Source organism: Fragaria vesca, linkage group LG5 (assembly GCF_000184155.1).
Source record: "Fragaria vesca subsp. vesca linkage group LG5, FraVesHawaii_1.0, whole genome shotgun sequence".
Classification (NCBI taxonomy): domain Eukaryota; kingdom Viridiplantae; phylum Streptophyta; class Magnoliopsida; order Rosales; family Rosaceae; genus Fragaria; species Fragaria vesca.
The window spans coordinates 9,843,669-9,863,322 of NC_020495.1; the positions used below are offsets into that span (position 1 = coordinate 9,843,669).

Genomic DNA, 19,654 nt, shown 5'->3' on the forward strand with positions numbered 1-19,654 from the left:
CTTGTTCCAACTGTGGCCATATACAAAACAACGGCGTATAGTCTAATTCGGCTACTTCGTTAAGAAAAGGCAAACATTCATGCTGAGACTCATTTCGTCCAATTCCAAAGTATAACAAGAACACAATCAAATGTGAACTTAGTTCATGCAATTTTTCAAGAACAGTAGAAAGGAAAATAGATGCAGCTGATTTTAGCACTCATTTCGCAGACCAAATGCAATTCCGTCATGAAATAAAAGAGTGTGTTTGATAGGTCAATGCAGACGCAAAGTTATGGCTAATATATTAAGCAACCACCCTCCAGCGTTCAGATGGGTCAATGCAACCTGTAACTCATACAAAATCATTCTCATACTTCACGAATCACGACTTCACCAGCACAAACAATTCGTATTGTAATCCAAATTTCAAACAGGCATTCGTATGCATACTGAAATTTCCAAAGCTGAGACTTTGCTTAGATCTAAATTTCAGTCTGGACTTTAGGCATCTCGTGTCCGTTGCAATGGAAGACCTCACTTTGGACAGAACTTGTTTCATTATAGCTTTTTATGGTATGAAGACTAGAACAGAATTACATTCACATATCTGAAATCTAGATTCACATATGTACATAATAAACGGTTCTACTTGTGCAGAAGAGAGATCCTGCCTCTTATGTTGCCCCTAAGCAGTTCAAGATAACTACTGGACAACTCCATTTTTACTATAATACTATTCTTTGTACTACTGTTTATAATAAACAGTGTTTAACAGTGATGGGTCAGGTGTTGGGCCTGGTTAATCCTTGGGGGATTACCAAGTTCCTACAATATGCAACAACAGGTTCAAATTTCTAGCATCTAGCTTAGTTATAGCATACACACGAGTAGCGGTGTGGCTTTGTTGTACCATATGCTTAAACAAGTACATGAGCAGTCCATTCTTTAAGGTAGTCTACTAGTCCTGTAGTCCATATCAAACCTAAAGTACCTGTGGGGATGACGAGCAATCGTCAACAAAATCAAGGCCAAAATGATCACATGTTCAAACAAATTTCATCATCACACCAGTCATGGACAACTTTGGAGCACTTTTAAGTAGATTGAGCTATCATGCTAAAACACATACTAGATAGATGTCTCCTGATGGTTACCAGACAAATTCAAAACATTACAGTAGTACTAAGGTTTGGTTTCCCATTAATATGAACTCAGTTGTTTCGGCTTCAAAAGAACAATCATACATGAGAACATACTGAACAGCTACTCTTCCTTGAACCTCTTCTCCACTTCCTCCAAGCTTTCAATATCCTTGTAGTACTTACAGATACGATAGATACACCTGTGTAAAGATTTGTACAACATTTTAAACCACAATAAATCAATTAGGGGCACAAAAGTTCTATTTCAGAGAAAATGTAAGGGAATTTGACAGCTAACCAACATACCAGTAAAGAAGACATGCTGCAGAGCAGAGAATTACATTCCTTTGGGCCTTGTAGAGCTGCATGACATATTTGTTGGTGTCAAGTCAAGAATAATGTTATTTAGAATGAAAGACTCAGAACTCACATATTTCAACTTCATGACTGACAGAGGGCTAAGAACATCAAACCATAATGAAGTTAATACTGGACCGGTCAACTCTATAATTCTCCAAGGAAATGGAAAATGATAACTACATTAAGCTATGTGAATGGTGCAGAAGGTTGTTACTACAGTTCGAAGTCCTGAATGGTTTCACAGGACAACGTAGGCTGCGGTAATGCATTGCCTTCTAACTACAGCATTTGGTGGCTACTATAGTAGGTTCCTAATCACTCAGAAAATCCTACGGTACTACATAACCCAACTTCACTTCTTAAAACCTTGCTGATCAAGTTCCACCCAACCAAACCGTCATCTTGACTCAATTGTGTGCCTCAGATTATGAAAACAAAACTTTCTGAAACTCATCTAAAATGAAGCTACAGTCAACAGTTCCTTCAACATTCTCCAAATGAGCAAACTTTTCCTCCACACTGTTCCTCAATAACCCATACACCAAGCAAGCCCGGAAAAGTAAGCGGAATAGAAATCGGCTCAGGAATAAACAGTTACCAGGATTTAAATCATTTAAATAGAAACAATCCTAACGAACATTCGAAACAACCCTGCAATCTAATGCCATAAAGTATAAATTCTATAGAAACACTGACTTTAAGTCACTAATCAAACAGAACAATGGCATCGTAGCATCCATCATATCCTACTATTACTTTCTTTTTCAATTTTCTTCAACAAAATCAAATTTCTCAGAATCTAAACCACAAAAAAGTAGTTAGGAAAACTGACGGATTTCTCAGAACGGTCTCGCTCAGCAGCAGTGCAGATGTCTGAGGTGCACGTCAAACGATGCTCCATCTTCCAGTAAATATCTACACAAACAAACAAAATCAATCTCCAATTCCAATCTCTAGAAATCATCACAAATCCCTAAAACGCAGATCGTGGAAATAATATCATAGAAATGAAACAGAGATCGAACCGAGGAGCTGGAATCCGGCGAAGGGGACGACGAAGAGCGCCGGCTGGAGAATGAGAGAGATCAAAGACACGAAGCGAAACTTCAACAGCTTCGGCGCCGGGAGAGTCAGGAGAAGCGCTATCGCCGCCTCTGCCGCCACCACATACGTCAGTATCATCCACTGCAACGCCATTTTCCGATTCTTTGTGTCAAAATTCGATTTCAATTTCTCTCTGGATTTATTCTTCTTCTTTTGCAGCTACTTGTCTTAATTGCCAAGGTAAGCATCAATCAATCTAACCGTGTCGATTTGTAATCGGGTCAGTTCTCTCCCAGAGGCCCAATATCGACACCTCTTTGGGCCCATCCAAAAAGTAAATGGAATTCAAGCCCAATGTAATTTGAGGTCCAAGGCCCAAACCTTAGTATGAACGTGATCCAGTACTCCTCAGCATGCATCTCCATTATTTGTTTCAGTACGTACCCTTGCTCATTATTATGATATGATCGGAAAATGAAGGTTTAGTGGACCATCTTATCTTCTTTCGATCACACCGGCCCCTTTGATTATGAAAAATGCAGGTTTAGTACGAATGAACGTGCTCCAATACGATTTCGACTCCTCAGCAATCAGCATGCATCTCCATTATTAGTCTTGTCTTGTTTTGAGGTTTCGGCAACCTTGCTCATTATTATGATATGATCGGAATAGTTGAGAAAGGAAATGCATGCAGGTTCAGTGGACCATCTAATCTTATCTTTGGATCGTACCGGCCCCTTCGACTCTGAAAAATGCAGGTAGGAAGATCAAGGGCTGGAGATAAGGATCATTTCTATATTTAACCTAGCTAATAGCGAGAGGAAAGCCATATCATCACTACTTGCACTTCTCAGTACTTAAGTTGAGGTGAGGTTGATCATCGATAATTCGATATCATGGCTGGTGGAGAAGAGATTCAAGGAGTCAATGTGTTACAAGCATCACTGCTTGGCAAGTCTTTTGCTCTCAAGTCTGTGAACAACAGCAAGTACATGCGGTTCCAAAGTGAAGAAGGTGAGAGGCAGGGCTTTGTGCGGTTCACAACAACCGATGTTGTGCAGGAGCCCAGAGCCAAGTTTGAAGTGGAGGCGGCGGATGGCGGCGCCACGAAGGGGATGGTGCATATCCGGTGCTGCTACAACAACAAATACTTGAGGAGGTGGGACATCGACCACCACTGGATTGTAGCCGGTGGTGACAAAAAGGTGGAAGATCAAACCCACTGGACATGCACACTGTTCGAGCCTGTGCTAGAAACACCGGCAGATAGCGATAAGGACACCAAGGCAGTCATCCGGCTGCGCCACGTCCAGCTTGGACGCTATGTCATGCAGTTCACCCCTCATGAGGACTTCAAAGAATGCTTGTTCCCCATGTCCGACAAGCCTTATAACGGCAACTATGATCTCTTCGAAGTCCTGAATTGGGCGTCCTTGGTGGTGCTGCCAAAGTATGTTGCATTCAAAGGCAACAATGGAAAATATCTAAAGGCGGATCCAAGTACTAAACAGCTGAGATTCAACTCCACTGACATTGGGGAGGAAGGTGTGGCAATGGAGGTCGAATCCTTTGCAGATGGATATGTTCGCATTAAGGGCTTTAAGCATTCCGATGGGCTTTACTGGGGTACTATTCCTTGGTGGTTTAATAGTCTTGCAATGAATGGAACGGTTGGATCCGGAACCAGTCTAGATCTCAATACAGCATGGTTTTTGCCGGTCAAGGTTGAAGATAATGTGATCGCTCTCAAACACTTTTCTACGCACAAGTTCTGCCGTAGAGGTGTCACTCTCTACATCGTTGAAGAGCCTGAGGAGTTCATAGCTAACGCAAGTAGTATTACAGAAGACACAAAACTGGAGATGCATGAGGCTGTTATCAAAAGGACCATCTCCATGAATTACCGCCTCGACGATGCCAGGATCTACAACTTGGCCCCCGTCGCGTTAGACAGGTTCACACACGATAACCATGACGACCATGAGATCTCTAAAACGGTCACGCTCACCTACAGAAATGATGTCACTACTAACTGGGAGGCCAGCAATACGTGGACGGTGGGTGTTTCGGTCTCGATCGAGGTGGAAGCGATTCCATTCATCTCTAGTGTCTCCGTCGAAATGTCGGCGTCGTTTGGCGGATCATACACTTGGGGAGAAGCAAAGACGCAGGGACATGATATCTCGGAGTCGGATGTGTATACAGTGAGGGGAAAGCATAGGCTGACTGTGAGCAAACTTGCCACAAGGGGTCATTGTGACGTCCCTTACTCTTACGTTCAGACAGACTATCTCCAAAACGGCCAAATTATCACCAGTGAAAAGGCTGATGGCGTTTTCAGAGGCGTCAATTGCTTCGACATCCACACCGAGTCCGACCAAACACCACTGTGATCGATCATCCTAGCTATCCGATTGATTGATTGGTAGTAAATCAATCGCATGATTTGTTGCTTTCTTAATTATTGCTTTTGGTTTTCTTGTCATGAAGCTAATAAAGGCAAGCTTGTTGCGTGTGCTAACACAGATCAACGGCTGCAACCAGCTAGCTAGGGGTTTGATTGGTGTTTGTTGCTTTGGATTTTCATTGTTATGCAATGTACGTTGTTGATTAATAAAATCTCTGTTTCGTTTTACGTTCTTGGTTTCTTGAGAGTGTTCAAGTATATCGATCTTTGTCTGAGGCTGAGATCAGGTTCATCAAACACAAGGGTAGGCTGCCAACCCAAACTGAAGGGTACTCGACTTCTTTACCAAAGGTTGCATGATACCATATTAATCACACAAGTTCACCTCATTCGTGAGTCGTGATAGCAAAGTTCATATTTAAGAGGAACAATATTAGTGACTCTGCGGCCTTCAGTTATAACCGCAGTGAAGATGGATTTCTTGATTTTCTTCCTCATCTAAGATACAGCTAATAATTCTAATCGAATCGTGATCTTAATTAACTTAATGAAGCACATTTGCGACTAGAGAACTAGCTACAGACGTGGATACTTCTGTCTTCTGCTCCATACGTACAGTAATAATGTAAATTCACTACAAGCTATCTAGAAACTTACTTCGATCTATTTTCATTTTTTTTCTTTCTTCAAGCCTCCATTGCCTCACAGATGATCACATCAACAGGTAATTAAGCAGTTAGAAGAGTCTGCATTATAATACAGTTAAGTGAGTTTACAAACCTAACTGACTACTTGAGAACCATCAGAGAACTCTGACAACTGAGAAAGTCTTGTAGATTCGAGCAATTGCATCAGTTTCTTGTTTCCACCTATGCGGGCTTCATCAAGTGGAGTTTTCCCCCATCTGCAATTCAGCAAGTACATACAATAAAAGGTTAAACATGTTGCTGTACAAACTCCTTCGCAGTACTTCTTGCGCTTTTACAGAAAATTGTACGCGAGTACGATTATTGGTTGCTATGTTATTATTGGAGCTTGTTTATATTCTTAAAACACTGCTATCAATTCCTATCAAAAGGATAAGCCACAGTACCCAATGCATAAGCAGCTGAGATTCTAAGGTTTCAGGACATAGTAATTTGAGGCACAAGAATTAATAAGAGTTGGTTGCTGACCACAACTCCCCATTTTTGTCATACTTCAAAGTTTGCTTAGTTTCAGAGACCAGGACATCAGTTAGAAGTTATAATTATCTGACAAACAAGATGAATATTCAGATTGTACCTGTCATTTGATAGAACACTCGCTCCTGCTTCTAATAGTAACTCTGCCGTTGTATACAACCCTTCTGAAGCAGCTATATGTAGTGGTGATCTCTGATCGTAATTTTTTGCATTAGGGTTCATGTCATTAGCTAAAAGCCTTTTCACGAGGTCCAAATCCCTCCTTGCCACAGTAGCGCAGAGAAAATCACCAGCATCTTCAATAGTAAGTGATGCCCCTGCCTGAACAAGTAGAGAAGCAACTTGATCATGCCCATTTTTGATGGCTTCAAGCAAGGGAGTGTTCCCAAACTTATCTGGTACAGCAAGTAATACAGAAAGTTAGTCAACATTATATTTCTATTGTGCTATTAACGTACTAGTGTGATTTCCTTCAGATCATACCTGATCTGTTTGAAATTCTTTAGAGAATTTGTTAAAAGGTTACCTGACATCTTGACGTCTCCCCCTTTTTCAATAAGAAAACGAGTAATATCTTCATACCCTTTTGATGCAGCAACATGCTGTTCGAAAAAGATAAACATTGAGAGAGTCTCACGAGAATGTAAAGCAATTTAGTGACTACACATATATATTAGTCATTTGGATTCATACCAAGGGGGATCTTCCAGCATAATCCACCTTATTTGGATCTACACCAGCTCCAATCAAACGTTTTACTCGATAAAAATCTCCATCATAAGCAGCGCAGTTTACTTTCATAACCAACTCCATTTCATGTTTTCCAATGTATAGAGTGATATCTGATTCCAAAAGCTTTTTCCGAGTATTCCAGTCTTTTCCCTGTGAGTTGAGAAGCAAAGCTAATTACATTATACATTTGGATTATGGGTGGAAGTGAGAAATGAAGACTACTACAATGTCAAGTATATTTACCTCAAGCAGGTTATCCAAGATAAGCCGGCCATCTAAGAAATATATCTCCAGGATTTCTCTGAAGGACTGTCTATCAAGTCGTAAAACTCTACACAGTTCGCAAACCTGAACAGCATACGGTTGGGGAGTGTTGCAAAGAAAAGAAACCTCTCCAAATGAGCTATAGGTTTTCAAACGCTCAAGGGGCTCATCATTGTCATCATCTTCTCTGCTTCCCTGCTTTTCCTACAATGAGTCTTGAATCTATTAGGCCTATTGGTTCGAAAATAAGCATAGTATAGTTTCCTTTAACCTTCAGATTTCATAAAAAGGTAAACTAATCTAGTACTGAATGTATCTTATAGATGCACAGTTGCACACAGGCAAACAGAGAAGGGTATATATGTTTGAGCATGGTTGCATGTATGCATAGATTTATGCATATAGTTATATGTAATTGAAAGCAGCTACTAAGTTTGGACCAGAGTAACTATTAAATTTGACAACAGCGCATAAGATGCAGATAGCTAGGTTTTAAATCAAAAGTATAAAATAAAATAAAAGTTGAGGGAAAATGAAAGGGATGTTCACAATACCAGTTCACCATGGCATACTATATATAGGTGATCAACTACATCCCCCTGCTCTATAATAACTTCTTCTGGAAGAAAAAACTCCTCATGAATCCTTGTTGCCTGATAAACGAGTAGCATAATTACAGTTCTTTCCTCTAAAAGAAACCGATAGTGCAGAATGATTTAAGGTGGTTATAAAAATAAAATGCCAAAAATTACTGAAGAGCAGTGGCTTACAATCTGTTTTATGAATCCTGTAGAGCACCCTTTAAAAAGATGAACTTCTTTGATGTATGGCTCATACAATTTCTGTGAAATCTGCAGTAAAGAAACCAATAATGTATCAATTCTAACAAATAACAAACCGATTCTAAGGATCACATTCTTTGCTTAAATGCTATATCCACAATTTCAGCCTGCTTGAGTATATGTAACATTAGGCCTTATGAACTTAAAGGGTGATCAATACCTTACTGCGAATAGAGGCAGGAATATCCTGAAGAACAGCAGCTTCGGTGTAGCTGCGGTCATACTGTAATCTCAAATGGTTTTTAATTTCCTTACTTATCCCTCTATCAATACTGTTTCTACTCATGTATTTGATAAGGTCAGTCATCTTGTCCCTAAACTTCTCTGTTTTTGATCCTTTCACTATCAACGCCGCTATGTTACCGAGCAGATAAGCACCAAGAATCATATCAAAGGACACATAAAACATGATGAATATCATCTCCCTCGCATTCACCGCATGTACGTCTCCATAACCTGAAATTGCATCATGGAATACAATCAGTAAGTTATAGCATATATACTTATCAAGTTATACAGAGACAAGTGAGCTTAGAAGCTTAAATTACCAACAGTAGCCATGGTAACAACTGCAAAATAGAGCGATGTTATGTAACGCTTCCAAAGATCAATCTCTCTGAAATGCGCATAGCTATAGTCACCCATCTTCAAACTCCCAATCCATGTGTAACCTTCCCTTGATGGAGGCATAGTAGTAGCCAGATAGTAAAATATGCAAGCAGCTGTGTGTGTGCTATAAAGTTCAACAACAAAAAGTTTGGCAATTCTAGTAAACAGGTAATTGATTCTGATATCTTTCTCCAGTTTCTCAAAAAACTCGGTCACTCTCTGTGCCCGGCTTAGCCGTATCCACAATAAGTACCTCACCCACTCTTCTCTCCCAGAGGCCTGCACAGACGTACTCAATGGTTCAAACTAAAACAATGTCCAATTCCATCTACATTGTCATAGAATGTTTATTAGCATGTATTCTAACAATTTAAATTTAGGAAAGTGAAATCCACTCTCCTCAAATTGTAATCCACACTCTCACTTTCTATTTTTGTTAATTTAAATTTTGTCTTTAGTGACTTAACTTTTGTCTTCTTATGAAAAATAATGACTAAAAATATAAAATAAAAGTGTGGATTATAATTTGGAGAGTGGATTTCAACTCCTTAAATTTACCATTCATTGGCTATAAGGACATTATCCAGAATAATGGAGTGGCAAAGTGCCTGACACACCAAACACGGATCTTACGTTTTTGGGTTTTGCCCTGTCTAAGCCATGTAAGATATTAGGTTTTAGGTTTAGTTATGTCTACATGTCTTCATGTCGCCGTGTCGCCGTGTCAAGAGTCCGTGTGAATGCAACATAGTTTTCTCTTATTTAAATAAATATATCAACGGCGGTTAATAAAAAAAATTAAAAATAGAATGAAAAACATACATACCTTGTAGATGGCATCCCAGGGGAGGCAACCAAGGAGATCGACGACGAAGCGAGATTTGAGGTACCGGAGAGCGATGAGGTGGCGATCGTAGACAATGCGATGGGAATGGAAGTCACGGTAGGCCACGAAGAAGCGGACGGTGATATCGATGAGAAAGGCTAGCTGACCGACGCTGTCGAGCATGAACAGATTCTCCGGCAGACCTCTGAAGAATCCGAACTCCAGAGGTGTGAAGAAGGAGGAGTAGACTGCCCATAACAAAATGAAATGCGTCCAACCCACGTACCACCTGCGCGCGTAACAGTCAAATTCACCTCCCTGAGGGTTTTATCTGTCTTGGGCCACAAATATGATGAGCCCAACCCAGAGAAACTTTTGGTGATATGGGCTTAATTAATAGAGTCACATTCTCGTCCAGGAAAAGCTGATGAACATGAACGTTCTCGTGCATAATAGTACTTTCCTGATGATAAGTATACTCATCCTAAATGATCCTACACCACATGTTTAGTGAGATGCCATCTATCTGAACTAAATCACGCCTTAAACCTAGCTAATCAAGAACCAGTTTTATCAGGTGGAAGATGTCAAAAATCGGCATGGCATAAATCGGATTTCGAGCACAGCGAAGTGGAAACCCTTTATAAGCTTAATGCTAACGGAGAACATGATTGTGAGTTTGCACAGGTAAAAAGCTAGTAATAATTAATAACACGTAGTATAGCGAGCAAGGAAAAATCGATTAACTAATAACTATAGGAGCGTACCAGTTATCGGGATGAATGACCATTCGACGGAAAAGCGAACCAGAGGCTGATGATGACGATGATGTTCCACTTCTGCTTGCATTGGCCACGGCATGAGTACTCTGATCAGCAGTGGTACCATTAGTGCTGGACTCACTCCTCTTCAAAGAGAACCGCCTTTTCCACCAGTTCGGTCTTGACGAAGACCTCATGATGAGCTCGTCGTCCTCCACCTCAAATCCTTCATCGTCAGAGGAGTCGTGGTGGCGGTGATCGTTTTCCCCTCCCGACGATATTCTCCTTTCATGAGCTCCATGCATTTTTTTTATCTTTCAGGTCGAGTCTCCGACTGAAAATATTGTATTATTGTCCAGACTCCAGACCAAGCTATATATAATGAAGAAGCAAACAACAAATTGACAGAAAGTTAAATAATTAAGTGCCATGTCCAATATGTTTAAAGATTGCTAGCTGTATTTTATCTATCTGTGCCAGAATTTCTAAATAGGGTACACTCTTTAATTGTGGTGACAAAAAGAATCCCAGGGGTACTAATAGCTTTGATTTAATCCGGCCAATTAATCAGATAAGGAGTTAAACCTAATTAAAACGTAAATTCATTCACTTTCCTTCGTTTGATATTCTTTCCTTTTTTCAGCTTTAATCTTTAGGAATCCAAATCTTTTTTTTAAGAGCATCTAAGCATCCATTCCAATGAACAATAAGAATATAAGATTCTTCAAAAACGAAACTAAAAGATCGATGGAAGAGAAATAGTTAATGATGAGAGGCTAGCTAGCTAGAGGACTTGACGGATGTAAACGAATTTATATATACTGACAATGAATTCAAATGGAAGGGACGTACACTAGCTGTTGTCGGAGGAAGAGGATCGATCTGAGTAGCATATCGCATAAATCTTATTGCGGAACCATATATGCCTTATAAGAATTCATAGATCTTTGCAGAGAAGACGCAACTCTTGATTGATTAACGCAAATAAAATTTTATGCAGTGTTATTTACAACGTTAATTTGAGTGACCCGTTAAAACCTCACATATAACGACATCAACTGGAGAGGTTAGAACCATAATCTATTTGAATCTTGGTTCTGTTATTGTATGATTTAAATCCAAAACCCAGCAGTCCCAGCTCATGATATTAACGTCCTTGATTTCCTAATTATACCATTTCCTGTTACAAATTCTTTCCTTGTTAAAGGAGAAGAAGAAGAAGAAGATATGGAATATTTTTCAGTCTCCTCTTAAACCTTCCATTCAGAAAGAGTGGACCTTTTCCCTTTCCCTTTCTCATGTCGATCTGTATGTCTTCATCTTCAGCGAGGATTCTTCCAATAAAACTCAGCTAGCCTCGTACTGCATGCAGCTAAAAATTCAATACGAGTTTGGGTAAGCGACTTGTGGTGGACGCGCGTGCTACATAGTTCTGAAACAAAAAGTAGATCTCCGTAGCATAACATAAATATAATTCGACGATACTGCCAAACATAATTACCAAAAGTATAGTTAGAGAATAAATCCGACATCACTCAGTTTTACCATACCATTAGCTAGGCGAAAACGATCATTTGAGAACAGACAAAGGCACATTGAGTGCAACCGAGGCACAAAGCCAGACAAGCCCTACATATAACATAGGCTCTTATTGCTCGCTAAAAACGTAACTTAACTAAAGCAATAAGTAAAAACAGAAAATAAGACAATACCTAGGGCTGAGCCCAATAGGAGTGCCCAAACCCAAGCCTTATTCACGGAAACAAGAAAATCGTAAGCCGCAGTCAACCAAGAAAATCGTAAGCCGTCAAGTCTCAACCAAGAAGGAAGACAAGTATACGTACTACGTAGGACTTGACGACTTGTTGACATAACCAGCATTATCAGTTTTATCACGCATGACGCATCAAAGTCACAATCGATTAATGGAAAATAGGAAGTACACAGCGAAGCAACAGCTAGCTCGATCACCAAGTGATGACAAATTTGTTATGTTTTCTTTTTTGGACAAAATAATCACTTTATATATATGGTGCAAAATGTAAAACAAAAATCCCATTCTCGTCTTCTTCCCGATGAACCAGATATGCGATAGCAACGTCCAGCTTGTTGCACGTTAATTGGGAGCTTCATGGCTTGCCACCATAATACTACTGCATATTGTCATCATCAACTCACAACGTAATACCTAAATTATTTACGTCATTTATAAAAGGATAGCTAGCTCGCCCATCTTTGTCATTTATAAACATGTTTATTTTCTATATTCTTTAGATACTTATAACCACTCATCATATATATAAACAAACAAACGAGAGTGGTGACTATCTTGCCTCTTGCATAATTGCATTGTCAATTTTGTCATCCTCTACTTTACATGCAACTCATTGTTAATTTGTCAATTTGACAATGACAATATATTATATAGCGCACAATATAATATATGGTAAATATTCATTTAGTACTAATATTATGGACTTATTGCTCATTTCAATAAAAAATAATATATGATTACACAATATTTCACTACCTTAATTAATTTGTTGTTTTATTTAACTTTGTTGATCACTTAGCAAAAACTATATATATTACCTTAATTTCTAGGGTGGTGGAATAAAGTTGTTGGAGAACATTATTGCGGAATGTTAAAAACCGTTAGAAGATATTTTGGGTTACCGATTTTAATTATAATAAACTATATATTAGTTACTAATTAAATTTCAGTTTACAAATAAATCATTTACACATTATTTTACACATTTAAAAACAAAAATTAACAAATTAATGTCCACATGTTATCTGTCACTATGTATTTTACCAGAATACCCTTTACTACTATTTACTGCTACTATCGTCCAGAAATGTGCTACTGTCGATGAAATTGCAATTTTTTCCGACAATTCTCCAAAACCACAAACCTGCTACTATCTATTTAGAATCTGCTACTGCTCTTGTTGTCGACTCCAGAGCTGCTATTGTTAAATTTTACTACTCATCTGTAAATTTACCCTTCTAATAGTAGTAGAAAATTACCCTTCTAACAAATCTCAAGACCAACGGTAACAATTAATTTACCGTTCAAACAAACCACAGCAGTAGCAAATTACCCTTCCAATCTCAACAGTAGCAGCAAAAGGACAAACACACATATACAAGCTATGATCACCGTCGCGTCCCTCATACAAACACAAATCACAAAGAAGAGATGAGAGAAAACAGATATGATCCATTCCGATCTCTACGACTAACGAACCTTTGATTCAATGATCTCGCCAAAGTGAGCAGAGGCCTTCTCGAGCGCATCGATCGTTTTCAGTGGCCCAGCCGAGCCCTCCGACAAAGCAACATAATCTGGAAATCGTCGTGGATAGGAATTGAGCTAGGGATTCGCTGGGTATCTGGCTGTCGAAACCGACATCGTAACTTGCATGATCTGTAGCGATCCGACGATTGGCAAGTTGGTGGCATGGCGAAATTGTAGAAGAAGATTCAGTTGGTGGTTGAGAGAGAGAGAGAGAGATATGAAATCATCTCTCAAAACACACCTAATATGATTTTTCTATATGATATATCATGTACATAATTTGTAATATAAAATCGCACTGCGGTACAAGACCTCAAAAAAAGAAGAAGGAAAAATGAGTAAAATAAATATGGGATGTGATCAAATATTAGCAAGCAGGCCCTAAGCTATTTTCTTATCTCATATCATGTAGCAGTAGAGCAACAATGACGTCGGATACGATGGAGGAAAGGGCCACCTATGTGATGACACAATATAGGAGCCTAGATATATAGGAGGGCAACTATCCAAATCATTTTCGACCAAGTTCAATGCACACCTGTATAGTCACTTCAATCCGTCATTCACAACTTGATCTGCTAAACTTATTCATAACTATAGAAACCAACCCGAAACGAATTTATCTATATATGAGGAAATTTAGAACACCCAAAATTAATATAACAATCGATATTCTCTTGTTGCATGCATGTATATCTAGCTCTAATGTGTGTAATTAGTTTACTAATTTGAATATCAATCATTGCAAAAGAAAAAGGCAATGGTTTCTATTCAAACAAGAAAAGAAAAAGGCAAATGGTCCTCTAATAGTTTACTCGCACAAAACGGAATCGTGATATCATACATGGCTCCCTCCCACCAAACTCAATGATACGGAGATGAAAAAAGAACAAATATATACCAAAAAAGAAATAGAGAAAGACCTATGCCCCGTCTCCGCCCGAAAGCATGGTGCTTATTAATCAAACATAAATTCACATGCACCTAATTTTTTTAAATACTGCTGATGGCTTATCAAGATTCCGGTTTATATCGAAACTCGAATTTTGTAACAACAGTTATGTTTTAATAAACACCTCATAAGATAAGATCATGTGATCAAAATTACATATTAATTATGATTTACATTAAGATTAGTTTAAGACAACGGAGTCAAAATTATTTCAAGCTAGTAATGAAGTTCCTTGCAGGTCTTTGAGAATTTTTTCTTTATTTCCTTTTAAGATTGGTTGTTTTGGACTTCATTTAGTTTTCTTTTAGCTTTTTAGCCTGTCTTTTTGTTTGGAGACCTCAAAATTATTAATCTCTTTAACCAATCCAGAGGCTCACCAACTAGTTTTAATGCCCCTTGATTTCTATTTTTTCTCTTAATCAAATCAAGATCTATTTTGATGAAAACAAAAAAGGAACCAAATTAACTAATGATATTGGAGTTTGGAGTAGACGATGATCCAAAAGCCACTTGCTAGAGTGATGGGGAGAGAAAGAGCACGTAATCCATTGCCTTGAACTCATCTGATTAAAATAATGGAAGTTTGATAAGCAAGAAATAGGTATTTTATACCAAAGTGGCGGGCTATCCACTAGGGCATGCAATTAAATCACATGTCTATTTTAAACAAGTAGCCCTAAAATAATAATAACAACAATGGACCTCACCCGTCACCTTTTCATCGTTACCCTAGCTCGCTCCCTCACTCGACTCAGTTTTCTGTATATATCGGAAAGCAAATGGACCCACTCCCCCTCCATATCCATCCACCTTCCTCCCACCACTCCACTCCAGCCGGCCGCTCATCTAGTCCCCACGTGCTTTTTTATCCCCACTTATATATATAACCACCTCACCTCCTCCACAATCTAATCCCAACCGGCCTAACCTCTCCCTCTCTCTTTCTCTCTTCTTCTCCCACTCAACTCCGATGGCTCTCATCCGGGAACGCCGCCAGCTCAACCTCAGCCTCCCCTTGCCGGAGCCCACCGAGCGTCGCCCACGTTTCACTCTCCCTCTCCCTCCCGCCGCCGTAGTCGCCGCCGCCAACTGCTCCTCCTCGTCTTCCTCTTCCGCCGCGGTATCCGCCTCCGACCTCGAAAGACTCGAGGTCCTCGGCCACGGTAGCGGCGGCACAGTCTACAAAGTCCGCCACAAGCGCACGGGAGCTAACTACGCCCTGAAAATAGTGAAAGGCGACTCCGACCCCACCGTCCGCCGCCAACTCTACCGCGAGATCGAAATCCTCCGCCGCACGGACTCCCCCCACGTCGTCCACTGCGACGCCATAATCGAGAAGCCGACCGGAGACATGTGGATTCTCATGGAGTACATGGACTCGGGAACGTTAGAGAGTTTGCTCAAACAGCAAGGCACGTTCTCCGAGGCCAAGCTCGTTCACGTTGCACGTCAAGTCCTCAACGGGCTCAACTACCTCCACGGTCAGAAGATCATCCACCGTGACATCAAGCCGGCCAATCTGTTAGTCAACAGCAACATGGAGGTCAAGGTCGCCGACTTCGGCGTCAGCAAAATGTTGTGCCGAACACTCGACAACTGCAACTCGTACGTTGGGACTTGCGCTTACATGAGCCCCGAGAGGTTCGACCCCGACACGTACGGTGGAAACTACAACGGCTACGCTAGTGATATATGGAGCTTGGGTTTGACTCTCATGGAGCTTTACATGGGTCACTTCCCGTTCTTGCCTCCGGGTCAAAGACCCGACTGGGCGACCCTTATGTGCGCCATATGCTTCGGGGAGCCACCGGCGCTGCCGGAGGGAGTGTCGGAGGAGTTTAGGAGTTTTATGGAGTGTTGCTTGCAGAAGGAGTCGGGGAAGAGGTGGACGGCGGCTCAGCTTTTGACCCACCCGTTCGTTTGTAGAGATCCGAAATCGATTCGGTGAAGGATTTGTTCATGTTTGTTGGTGTCGAATATCCGCGCGGCGGAATCCGATTGTAATTAGTAGTCGGGTCGCCGGGTTTGACATAACTTTTTGGACATTTCTGGTTTATAGGATATTACTGAGTAACAATTGTATATACTTGCCGGATTCGGATTCTTTAATCTTGAGTTCTTGTTTCTTCATCATGTTCCGTTTTGTCCATGGTATAAGAATCGAGATAAACACTATCCCAAAGGAAAACAATCGAAAAAACAGTTCATATATAGCTTCTGAAACATGTTCTCAAGCTCCAATATCCGTCCCTAATATCCTTGAGGATAAATTATTCTCTGGTTCAGGATACAATTCTGGTTGAACCGATGACAAAAATATCTTTAATAAACGCTAAAATATTACAAACTATGAAGGTGATACATTATACATATGAGTGATTCACAAAATTATTAGATATATGAAAGAGTTCCGGATCATGGGACTCCAAATGTCACAATTCCTGATATTTCTAAATTATTTCGGCTCTTGAATGCAAGGCATCGAGGTAGCTGATAGCTAACTACTAAACTGATTGTGTAAGTGACTAATGGTCAGAGTTTCAGAGATGTACACTTAATTACTAAGTTGACGAGCTACGAAAAGCTAGAAAAAGACCATGCCACGAAGTTTCACATCTAAATTCTTATAATTATTATCGACTTGACTATCTGTGGTGGTCAGACTCTATCCTATTGATCATGCGTTTTACAACATGGTCATCAATAAAAATAAATAGATTGTTCAACTTAAATCAATTCTACGATCGATTTGTTTAGGAAACGTTTTATTTATAAGTCAAAAATTGGCAAGAATGATAGCAACTTATGGACATACTTTTTTTTATTTTTCCGATTAAGAAACAAACTTACAACGAAAACACCACAGATAAAGCCATTACCTACAAGATCAAATTGAGGGGGGAAGCTGAAAGGACCAAAAAATACAGCTAGAAATATATTTGACTTAAATTTGCTAAATCATTAATTTGTTCAATCAAAAAAAAAAATTCATTAATTTGTCAGGAAATTGGTTTCTCCCCAAATATGATTGAAAGACACCGATTAAAAATGTAACTTATGGACATACGTATTACGTACTTGATTAAGTCTAGTCAATCAAATTTGAATTGCATATTGCGCGCGGTATGGAACAAAATCTGGCAGGAAACTGGCCAAATTTTATTGGTTTGAAATTTATCCATGATTGAATAAGAACAGTCGGTAGCTAGTTTGGCTAAACCGTGCAAGAAATATACAATACGTTGCTTACAAGTTACAATTCAACCATCAATTCCTAGATTTTATTAACGAGAAAGAAGCACAATGATTTGCTGCATGTAGGTCCAAACTCCAAACTAAACGTGCTTATAATTGTAGGTTATTGTTTAAGGATACTAATTATATTAACAATTTATTAACCATAGTTAGGTTTGCTTTTGTTGTTGTTTTGTTAATACTTGAGAGAGATGGTTCTACTTCTACGAAGCCTCCCAGTTTGCAATTCTACATGTAATTGGCCAGTGATGAGAATGAGAGCCTCTCCAAGTAAGAGTTGGTTTTGGGTGGAAGATGACTAGATGAGCTAGCTAGAGTAGCACGAAAGTGGGCTGAGATTTGAGATAGATGTTTCGGGACACCTTCGGTGATCAATCGAAGGCACATACGATTCGTCCTAAATCCAAAAGAGATGACCTATGTGGGTATGTGTATTTATAACTACGGTTCTGTGTGTCAAAATCAAGCTAACTTTGTAGGTTGTGTCATGCATGAACCAGAGCGCTCCATCGATATCTCTCTGCCTCGCTAGAGGGGCCATGCATCAAATCATAACGCATCATGTCACCTTCTAACTAGTTAGTTAGCCATACGGGCCACTCCAATGGGGACATTTGAGACCAAAAGCCATCGAACCCGGTCACTTTGTGATTCATAACTTCATACAGATTTGTTTATGAGATAATTTGATTACATTTACAAGATATTAAATCCCTAACGTTTTGAAGATCCGTATTTTTTTTTTGTTCAGAATGAAATTTACACCTTAAATTACAATCAATGTTTTAATCTCTTCAAGTTATCCAAGAAAAACTAGAATATTCATGATAGTGATGATACACTACTGTATAGAGAAGAATTTGATCGGATCCTCCATTGATCTTAGTTAATCGCGATCTACTTAATTTATACAAGAAGATAACATATCCCACAGTATTTTATGGATTCTCACATCATAGAATCATCCATAATTCCAATATATAGTATCTCCAAATATTTTAGATATCAAATGATCTTGTTGAGCCTACTTAGGACAAAATCTTGTTGGACTGGACCGAAAGTGATGATAGCAAATCAATTACATTTAATGAGTAGGCCCAATAAGCTTGTATGGTAAAATATATAGAAGAGGGAATTGAGTTACATATGTCGTAGTCCTTTGTGTTCTCTCAAATCTGAGAAATTTTAAATGTTACTGGAGGCCCACGTGGCAGTCTGACGTGGTTTTATATTTCAATTAAATTTAGACATGTGGATTTTTTACAACTAAAATATCAACTAATATTTTCTACTTTTTGTGAAATGACATTCATGGGTATTTAGCCAGACTATCACGTGGTCCTCCCGTAGCACTGAAAAATTTCTCCTCAAATCCTAGCACTACCGGTTGTCCATTTCCACTCTTTGGCGATCAGACAACTCTTCTCATACAACCTACTTTTTTCATGTTCCATTGATAACTTTTAAGGATAGTATTTAATTCGGAGGCGGGTAACCCATTAACCCATAAAGATTATAAACCGAGTGTAGTCAATACCCACTGGCCCAATGTTTTATATCTTTTAAACCCGCAGGTATCCGCAGTCAGGCTTCAGGGTGACCTAACTTGATTATCTTAGAGGGAAAATTTTAATAAAAAAGTACATGACAAATGATCAACTCCTAATTTTGGTGTTTCAAGTTTCAAAACAATGATAAAGGTACATAACATTAGAATCACAACACATTTTTAGTACCTAACGTCAGTAACGCCGTTAACTCTATGTAATTTCTTAATTTTCAAAGGGTGATTTCGGGTTTTCTCCATTTTCTCTTTTCTTTATATTTGTTTTACTCTTTTTCTATTTATATATATATATTTTAAATTTTGTTAACTCAGACCATAATCTTAATGATTGAGTGCGGCTATTAGGACCTCCAAATTTGCTCACTAGACCTCACTCTATTGTGAATTATTAAATGACATATATATCCTCATACACAATGACTA

The 19,654-nt window shown here is 39.2% G+C and overlaps 4 protein-coding genes across 4 annotated transcripts; 2 read left to right on the forward strand and 2 right to left on the reverse strand.

Annotated features, from left to right (window-relative positions):
- Positions 1-1,157: 1,157 nt before the first annotated feature.
- LOC101300250 lies at positions 1,158-2,763 on the reverse strand. Its single transcript, XM_004299459.1, has 4 exons — positions 2,510-2,763; positions 2,317-2,399; positions 1,431-1,486; positions 1,158-1,324 (listed from the first exon to the last, which is right to left on the reverse strand). The coding sequence occupies exons 1-4, from the start codon at positions 2,679-2,681 to the stop codon at positions 1,246-1,248; spliced, it is 390 nt and encodes a 129-aa protein (XP_004299507.1). The 5' UTR covers positions 2,682-2,763; the 3' UTR covers positions 1,158-1,245.
- Positions 2,764-3,424: 661 nt separating this feature from the next.
- LOC101314284 lies at positions 3,425-4,921 on the forward strand. Its single transcript, XM_004301190.1, has one exon. It carries the CDS (start codon positions 3,425-3,427, stop codon positions 4,919-4,921), a length of 1,497 nt encoding a protein of 498 aa, XP_004301238.1.
- Positions 4,922-5,622: 701 nt separating this feature from the next.
- On the reverse strand, positions 5,623-10,458 carry LOC101314573 (potassium channel SKOR-like). Its single transcript, XM_004301191.1, has 11 exons — positions 10,160-10,458; positions 9,393-9,681; positions 8,506-8,845; positions 8,118-8,413; positions 7,886-7,966; positions 7,670-7,768; positions 7,095-7,319; positions 6,813-7,001; positions 6,646-6,721; positions 6,220-6,514; positions 5,623-5,839 (listed from the first exon to the last, which is right to left on the reverse strand). The coding sequence occupies exons 1-11, from the start codon at positions 10,456-10,458 to the stop codon at positions 5,716-5,718; spliced, it is 2,313 nt and encodes a 770-aa protein (XP_004301239.1). The 3' UTR covers positions 5,623-5,715.
- Positions 10,459-15,325: 4,867 nt separating this feature from the next.
- On the forward strand, positions 15,326-16,542 carry LOC101300536 (mitogen-activated protein kinase kinase 5-like). Its single transcript, XM_004299460.1, has one exon. The coding sequence runs from the start codon at positions 15,380-15,382 to the stop codon at positions 16,355-16,357; it is 978 nt and encodes a 325-aa protein (XP_004299508.1). The 5' UTR covers positions 15,326-15,379; the 3' UTR covers positions 16,358-16,542.
- Positions 16,543-19,654: the final 3,112 nt, after the last annotated feature.